Source organism: Homalodisca vitripennis, chromosome 2 (assembly GCF_021130785.1).
Source record: "Homalodisca vitripennis isolate AUS2020 chromosome 2, UT_GWSS_2.1, whole genome shotgun sequence".
Taxonomy (NCBI): Eukaryota; Metazoa; Arthropoda; class Insecta; order Hemiptera; family Cicadellidae; genus Homalodisca; species Homalodisca vitripennis.
This window is the reverse complement of record NC_060208.1, coordinates 98,301,657-98,311,105: the sequence shown is the minus strand read 5'-3', so window position 1 is coordinate 98,311,105 and position 9,449 is coordinate 98,301,657. Positions and strand designations below refer to the sequence as shown.

General features: G+C 30.3%; 1 protein-coding gene across 1 annotated transcript; it reads left to right on the top strand.

The window, feature by feature from the left end:
• Positions 1–3,655: 3,655 nt before the first annotated feature.
• On the top strand, positions 3,656–9,125 carry LOC124354404 (serine, glycine, tyrosine and glutamine-rich protein-like). Its single transcript, XM_046804833.1, has 3 exons — positions 3,656–4,044; positions 6,492–6,558; positions 8,684–9,125. The coding sequence occupies exons 1-3, from the start codon at positions 3,969–3,971 to the stop codon at positions 9,018–9,020; spliced, it is 480 nt and encodes a 159-aa protein (XP_046660789.1). The 5' UTR covers positions 3,656–3,968; the 3' UTR covers positions 9,021–9,125.
• Positions 9,126–9,449: the final 324 nt, after the last annotated feature.

Here is a 9,449-nt window from a genome sequence, read left to right as displayed (position 1 = left end):
CTGTGTTTCAGTGAGTTGACATGGCGTTTGTCTCAGAACCTCGATGGTGTTATATTTGCTTAGAGTGTTTGACAAATGAAAACCAAGTGTCAGTTTTTGAAAAGAGAGGGATTGCAACTCTTGTTGTGTTTAGTGTGAATTCAATAGCCTCAATATTGCAGGTTGTCTGAAACTATGGAATAAAAAAAACATTAACAAATTATTAATTAATTTTGGCTTTTTTACATCGTAATGAGAAAATAGTTTCTTCTGTCCCCAAAGTATCCCGGTCAGGTGAGCTATCATTTGATTTCAACTATGCCTGCCTACGATGAACAAATTACTAAAGATTATAGAAAAAAACTTTTAAATTAAATCCTGGAAGAAATAGTTGTATGGAAGAGGTGACACTACCAGGACTAGTAGATATAATTTTTAACAAGGGAAAGAGGAGATGATTGGGGGCAGAAAATAAGAGGATGTATTTCATTGTATAAGAGTTCTTCAGATTTAGTTACAGTAAACGACGAGTACCTGAGAAATGTATTACCAATTTTTACAATATGCTAGTACGAGTGCAAAAGAGGCTTAAACACATGTACTCCAAAGATGATCAAACCATTAACAAATTTTTGCCAGTTCACCTTATCGGATAAACTCTCATGCTCTTGTGCACAATCACTTTTATCAATAAACATGGTCAACTAGATTCCTGGCTGAGTAAATGTTTTGCTATTATGCATGTAGTGCATTTTAAATCATACCCCTTGCCCATTATTGTTAGTGGTACTACATATACAAGAAGTTTGGGTCCAAGCTTCTGTTTAATCTCTTGAGCAAGTTGGGATTTCAGCTTATGATAAGGCTGCTATGCTTGAAAGCTTGTATGTACTTAAAACATAAAGCCCATATTTATTAATCGGTCAGTTTGTTTTCAACAATGAAGACTAATGTCACCACTCTGGATGGACATTACATGTTTCATGCTATCAAAAATATAAATGAGTGTTACTCCAAGAGAGGGTGTTACCAGTGAACACGATATGAGGCACATGAAAAGCGTTACTTCAGCTGACATAATCAAAAAAGCTGGCATCATTGGTAATCTACATCAACTGGACTCAAAAGTAAAAAATCCGTGACGGTTTGCACTCCAATAAAATCAAGATTGACGATTGATTAGACTACCCCATTAGTAGTACGTAATGTGAATTTCATTGTTACCTTTACTTTACAATCTAAATATGTGTTCTAAGTTCAAATATATAAATAGAAAGTAACAATGTCATTCTATAACTAGTTATTTGGGATAATTGGAGAATGAAAAAGAAGCCAAATAAATTAAATAAGAACAGTTCATTGTGCATCTAGTCAACAGATCAAATTTACTCTTGAAATGATTTTGAAGCTGACTGAAAAATGTTTTATTTTTGCGTAAAGAAAGCATTCCTTTGGGTATATCTCCTAACTAGTGGTGGGGAATGGTCAAGAGGGATGGGGGTGCATAAGATAAGGGTATATTTAATACACACAAACATATTGAAAAATATAAAATTAGGGGCCAAAGACGGATGCATTATTAGTGAATTTTTACATTTTGAGAAATGGTACCTAACTTAGAGGGCTATACCATGGAATCTACTACACTGAAAAATGTTTGACCAGAAAATTTAATGTTATTTAACTTTTTAGTGGACACATTTTTCCATTGGATGCTTAGTTTTCATGTTGTAGGTAATGAACTGAAAAATGTCCACAAAAATCACAGTTTTTGGCCCCCCATGAATTTTCCACAAGAAAATTTAGGTGAAAAACTCGTATAATACATCCTTATACATCTCCAAACAATGCCCCAAATTTCATTCACTTTGGAATTATGTCCAGGTAAAAGTACCTGACTGGGCTAATTTGTTTTCCACTTTGGGGCAAACGCGAAGCCTCCTCAGTCAAAGCCTGGCGTGTATTTAACCTTGTTTATTTAACCATCCCATGTCCTAAAAATTATCCAGTGATGTTAATTCCAAAATCATTCACTTCCACAACTCTCTGATTCTATAGATTTGATCAATTCGTATTTTAGGATTAATTTGATCTTTTCTCTGCTTAATATTAATGCATATCATTATTTGTTCTCGTTTAATTCAAAATAAATATTTTACTAAAAACAATGTTTTAATCAGGTAAACTGAGCTTTCAGACTCAAACTTGGAACAACTGAGCCCCCTTTAATTTGTTCAATTTGTTTTTAATCTAAATTTTCAAGCTCAAAATAAGCTTGTCTAACTGTAAATACTGTCTTGAAGCTTCCACTAAGCTTAACGGTCCAATTCTGTAAAATCAATTAATTCAAACTCTGAGCTGTTTGTCTGGAAAGTGCTATATGATTATGTAAGGAAACAAGGGTGAGCTCATGCATGTGAGTGAGTATATGGACAATGTACCATATCGACCAGATAGCACATCAGGGTGGCACATGAGCTGGTGTTATCAGTCAGATAGCATAATGGGGGATGTCATATGAGCCAGATAACATGCCAGTGTTGCACAGTGAGCTGGTATCATGTCAGCCAGCTAGCACATCAAGGCAATGTGCTGAGGTGGTATCATATCAGCCAGATAGCATGTCAGGAAAATGTCAATAGTAAGTCATGCTGGGCAGTCCTTTTTACGTTTTTTGTTAGGCTTGATGTGTTTTAGTGGTAACAATTATGTTAATCTAAATTTAAAATTAAAGTTAATTTTTTGTGTAGTGCCTGTCTTACAAGGTTTCAATTTTAATAATTAATATGACACTACCAATTAATATTTAGCGAGATGGTGAAAACAGGTTTGTCAAAAGAATGAGAGACAAGTATTAATAGATTAAGTATTTGTTGAATCCATTTAAAAGTTAGATTTATTTTAATAATTTGCTAAAGATAGAAAATTTAAAACAACTTAAGTAATATTGTGGGTACTGACTCAAAAAAGTTTTTTACTGATAGTAGTGGATGTGGGGCTAAAGAAAACAATTGCACAAGAAGTTTTAGATGGTTTTTGTTATGTACATAACTACTATATTTCTACAGTAAATAGCTTTGTAGTTCGGTTGATGTTGATCCTGAAAGACCCATCAAGATTATAATAATTGGTACTGAAAAAATTTAAATTCTTAAAGATTATATTCTAAAATTAAAATCTAAATTTAAAACGCTATAGATGAAAATGCTTTTAAAAGATTTTTGCTCATCTGAACTTGGTAACATTTTAAAATTAAAAAACCTTAATCATCCATTTATTAAAAATTCACACTTTTCAATAGCCAAAAAACTGGGCTATGAGATATATTTTTCCAAACGCTGAGAACAAAAAATATGGAGAAAATGGACAACAACTCAAGGTTGTGTTAAACAGTCTAGTTTGAATAGTTCTAGAGAACATTAGAATTTAATTTGAAATGTGTAAAAAAATTTTGAGATCGACGCTATAGGAGTTTGCTGGTTTAAATTTTGTAACTTAAAAACAAAACAAAAACTGATACTAGTCAGTGAGTGGATTCCAGGAATTTTGACTTTATTAAAACCTATTACCCAAGAGAGATAGGAAAAAAGATATATATTATTCTTTAGCATCTTTTGATCTAAAATAATAAGACTCCAGAATGTTCAGACACAAAAATCTGTACACAAACTGTATGTGTACTGAAGGCTTTGTGTAGTGATTTTATGTAATCAAATTACAAAAATTGTTTATGAAAATGATTATTTGAAACTGTAGTAAAAATGCCAACACTGATAAGAAAATCGATCCAATTAACCTGAGTGGAGATGACGAATGCCATTTTTCCGTGAACTGTAAATGTGATTCATTGAAGTTCAACCCACGTGTAGCAGCAACTAAAAGACAATAGGTACTTTAATTTTACTGCTCATTTCATCATGGCATTGTTCACATAATTGAACAGTCACAGTTCACACTTTGATGCGATTCTTTGATTTCAGTCACAAAATATGTTCAGGTCAGCTTTTATATTGTTGGTACTGTTAAGCATTGCAGTGTACGCATTTCCCGATAACTACTTTGAAGGTAAGTAATATGCTTTCCATACGATAGGAGGTCTTTAACCGATTTATGAAGAAAAGTACAATTCCAGCTTAAAACAAAATGTTTAGCAGTTTGATAACTTGATACAGAGTAAAGATCTTTAATTTGCAGTTAAGTTATCATAAAACTTTAGTATTTATAGTTCAAATACTGATGTTTCAAACCCAAAATATAATTCAAATAAAAAATTCTTTTCTGTTATCTTTTGATACTCAAATATATTTTCTATAGTAGGGATTTAAAAGTTTGTAAATGGCTTCAGACATTTTATATGTATATACACATACTACATAACTTTCTCAAAATTTTCAAAATCATTTAAATGATATTTGCAAAAGATGTGTGCAAAATTATACAAATACTTGAAAAGATAAGCAATTTTAATCGCAATTACATCTTCACAAGTACTTACATCAGCTGCTTGTTACAGAGTCAATACAAAATATACTTTCACATGACAATAATATCTAGGCAATATTTAGAATTAATATTTTAATGTCTGACAAGGCTCTCTATTTTCTCATGAACGCTGTTCGGTACTGGTCTGACGTCACACGCAAGAGTTCTTAAGTCCTTTAGACTAGCAATTTTTACTGTTGGACACAAAACTTGTGCAATTTCATGGCAATGTAAGCTTTTAAGAAAACAATTTCTAGTATTTTGAGATAATAACTAAAAGTCATATTTTAGCGTATATTACTGAACAAAAAGTGTTATAAAATTGGTCAGTAAAGTAAGATTTCCAGTATTGTTTCATAGTTCAAAAATCAAGGTTGGTAATGATTTGAGAATGTTTCAAATTCCTTTAATGGTTTATTATAACGAATTGTAATTATAATAACAATCAAAAGAATGCAAAACAAGAATTTGTAACTAACTTAGAATAGAGATTTAAAATTAACTAATAAAGAATAAGTTGACAGTAAAAAGAAGACCATCTATTATACTATATTTTAAATCAAATAAAAACTAATTGTTATTATAAAATGTTCATACATAACTACCAGTATAGAAGTAATATTTAATAGTTACAACTATCATTGAGATAATACCAAAATGGTTTATTAATAATGTGTATAAATATTTTGTAACCCATTGGATTCTTTAAAATACTACTCAACAACTGGTAGTCAACTGAGTATATTTTAGGGGATCTTGCTTTTGGTTCAGACAAACATGAATATCATCTGATCATATATCTAAATCACTTATGTCTGGCAGTCTGTAGTGTTCACTTTATTTAAAAATATACTATATCACAATAACCAAAAATATAACAAAATTTAAAATGTCAGATTTACGTACTAATAAATATCAACATTCAAAAAAGTATGGTAACATTTTTTTTTTTTTCGGAACGATTCCTAATTATTGTTACAAAAGTTTTTAAAATAAGAGTAAAACACTAGTTAGTGTATACAAAATGTGAAGAATAACATTTTTGTAACTTTAAAGAAAACAATTCCATTTTAATGTTAAAAATTGATATTACAGTAAAAATGTTATACCGTATTGTTTTTGTAACAAAATGTGAAGTTTTTCATATTATGGCAGTTCACTATAACTTATGACCCATTATTCTATTGTTAATTTAAAAACATGAACATATATTTGTGAACTTTCCAGAATGACCCTTTATCATGAAGAGGTAATTCCTCTTTCCCAATCTTGTTAATGTTCTACTAAAGGAAATGGTATCATTCAATAAAGAAACATTTTTATTATCAACACTTTGATTTTGTGTTAACTAATGTAAAATACTACTGATATACAGCTTCAGCTATATATGACATTTTTTGTACCTAACACTATATTCTGGCGAGGAAAAGATTTCATTATAGTTTTAAATAATTTTAAGTGTAAGTTTCAGGAGATTGTATGATAGCATTTTTACAAAAGGCTACAATTTTGGAAATATACAGTGTAAATACACGTTAATCATTTTTCAGATGTTTATTTTTAAAATATAGTCATACTGACAGAAAGTTATGTGTTCTAGTAATGCTATTCCAGATGATTTTATTATATTCGTCTTTATTCAAGATGTTATCAACTAAAATATCCGATAAAAGTTACAAACATTTTAAATATTATATTTATGCGTAATATTGTAACATACATGTGATATTTTGGTAACATGTTGTCAAGTATTTGTCAATGTTCTACACTGAATTTGTACAAATATAGTTCTCTCCACATGTATTAAAAATTAAAGATCACATTTTACCTTAATTTAAAATACTTCATTTTCCTTTCAGTGTATTTAACAATTAGTAAAATATTAATGTTTAATATTACTTTATCTCTGATTGCTTGGAATTAAAAGGTACAAAATGGATAATTGTTGAGAGCTTTTTCTATTTTAGCTAATATAATTTTTTTTGTTAGTGTTAATAATAAACTGTTATTAATTTTTAAACATATTTCAGATCTGCTTTTTGAGGATGGAATTGCCATTGCACCTCCTCATCGGTTACAAAAACGTGGCAACATAGTGTAAGTATAACATATTAAAATTCCACACATAAAGTAGCTAGGATGGGAAGGATTGATTTTATGTGAATGTTGAGTTAGCTCCACTTTACTTTCCTCCTAGTGCAGTGTCTGGAACTGATGTTGTCACAGACTTGACTCCTGGAGTCTGAAGTCATGTTCAACTGAAGAGATTCAACTCAATTTTACTCCTGATGAGATAATAAGAATACCTCTTCACCTAAATTACACTATTTTGTAGTCTAGATGCCTCTTATGTTGAAATGAAGGAAAGAGTTAAGGGTGCAATAGTCACCAATCGAGACTTCCTGAGTAATTTGTAACTTCTTCGACTTTTTGAGCTTTTAAGGTTTTGACTTCTGTAGTAAAAGTTTATAGCTTTGCTATATTTAACATTTGTTGCAATTTTCATAGGTATTTTATTTTAACTTTCAATCAATTTTCATTTTAATATTCACTCTTTTTAAGTCAGGTTAAATAGTAATTAAAAGTTTCTAATCAAGATTTGTAAATAAAGTTGAGAAGTATTTTTGAGCAACTTTTAGTTGAATTTTATTTCAAAAAATTAATTTTGAAAGATAGCCATACTTATTATTTAGTTTTTTTTTTACATGTGAATACATTTTATATTCAAAACAAGAAGAACTGTAAAAAATGTGTATCTTTGGTTTTCTAAAAATTCTGAACATAAAATAAACCCACATTATTTCAAGTTACTTTAATGTTAATTTAATTTCCGACCATTGGAATTAGATTCAATACTCTTTCATTTAATTCAAATTACTGTGTATCGTAATTAATTGATAATATGGAAAATTATCCTGGATAAATATGTAAACCTCTTTAGGAATAGCTAAGCATTTGTTTATTTTCCAAAAGAACTGGAGGAAGGCTATTTGCTGGTTGTTTGTGGTGAAGATTCATCTCAGGCTGTCATACACATTAGTCAATCAGACCTCCTTCATGGCAGAGACCATTGGAAAACTATAAATATGCTCATTAATGGTGTTATTTCCACTAAATGAATTTTAACATGGCTTGGTTAAGTGCAAATATGTACAAGTACTATTCGTTGTAGACTTGTAGAGGAAGAAGAAGAAAACCCTCATAGTAAAATAAAGATGTAGTGAATTAGTTTATGAATATTGAAGTGGATTTCAATACGTTAGCATATGCTTCCCGGGAGACAGCAATGAAGAGTGGATGTGATCGTTTAGACATCAATTCGACAGAAGCCCTTTAAAACAGTTGTTTTGTTTTCAACAGTCTTGGTCCCGAAAGGAAGCCCTCAAGAGTGTTAATGTTTCTTTTTCATTGGCCTTGGTGGTTTATTGGTCCTTTATTAAATTAAGGAATAGAGTTATTCTGGAGGGTATTAGAATAGTATATTCAATTATAGCCAAATATCGAGGAGTTATTCTTGACAGCAGGTTAAGTAGAATCCTTGAATAGAAAATAATATTATATTTAAAAAACCAAAATAAACCATTAGAAATTATTCCAACCAAAGTCAAGGCAAAACTTTATAATAACAGTAAGTAGTTTGATCAATTAAGTAGATGATTCTTGTTTAAAACACATTACACTTACATCACAAGAGTGTGTTGATGTCACTAGGAGGATTTGAGTAACAACTTAACTCTACAACATTTAAGCCTGTAAATTCAGGAGAAGCATAACAGAAGTTTAAGTCAAGACAGAACTATTATAATATTAGTTATCTATAGAATAAAACAAAATTTGTAGTCTTAATAACATACGGCAATTAACATGGAGAGATAACAAGATAGTTATACTCGAGAGTGTTATGAAATGTTCTCACAGTTTCTGTTTGTACTAGAAAGTTTGAAAGATATCTTTTAAAAGATATTCTGTGTTATAAATGTTTTATTGGTAGTTCGAAAACAATTGGGAAGCTTGTTAGGATATTTATTTCAAACATTTACCTCTAGACAGTTGTATTACTGTATTAGCAGGTGCAATTACTATATTATTTACTAATCGAAATATCAATACTTATATAATGACTGTTTTAGTTAACAAATCAACATCAGCAAAGTATACAGTATATAATTGTCTTTTTTCATCACTCCCTCTGCGATTAATGTTATTTAATAAAATATTTCAGGAATGCAGGGCACGTAAAGAAGCAGACAATTTTCAATGTGGATAATGGAAGAGGAGGAGGCAGATGGACATACCCAAGTGTTGATGGTGGGAAAAGTGGTACAGGTGGTGGTAGTCAAGATGGTACAGGCGGTGGTGCTCAAGATGGTTCAGGTGGTGGTGATCAAGGTGGTACAGGTGGTGGTGCTCAAGATACTGCAGGTGGTACAGGCAGTGATGGAAAAGGTGGTAGAGATGGTAAAGATACGGCTAGTAAAGGAGAAACTGGTGAAGGTGGTAGAGGAAAGGGAAGGGTGAAAAATATGAAAATAAAAATAAAAGATATTGGCGGATCATAAGTTATTCACCACTTAAAAATGAATAATGGGACCAACCAAACTTGTATGATTTTATAGATGTGTACGTGTGATTCAATAATTTCCTATTAAACTTAAAACATGTTATTTTTATATTTTATTACACCCCTGACTCTCTTATGAGAAACAATAAGCTATTTATCAGTTAAATACCATACCTTGTACTAAATTTATATGATCAATCATAATTATTTAGCACTTACCAATTTGTTCTCATTAGTCTTCTCAAATACAATAATGATTTCCTCATTATTACAAATTATAATGTACTAACATATATATTAATAATGATTTCCTAATTAGTTACAATGATTTTTGGCTTATGTGTATATACAATAAATGATTTTGGAGTTTTTGTGATTAATTTCTTATGACAGAAAAAAGGTCCTTAAAAATAAATTGTAATTAACG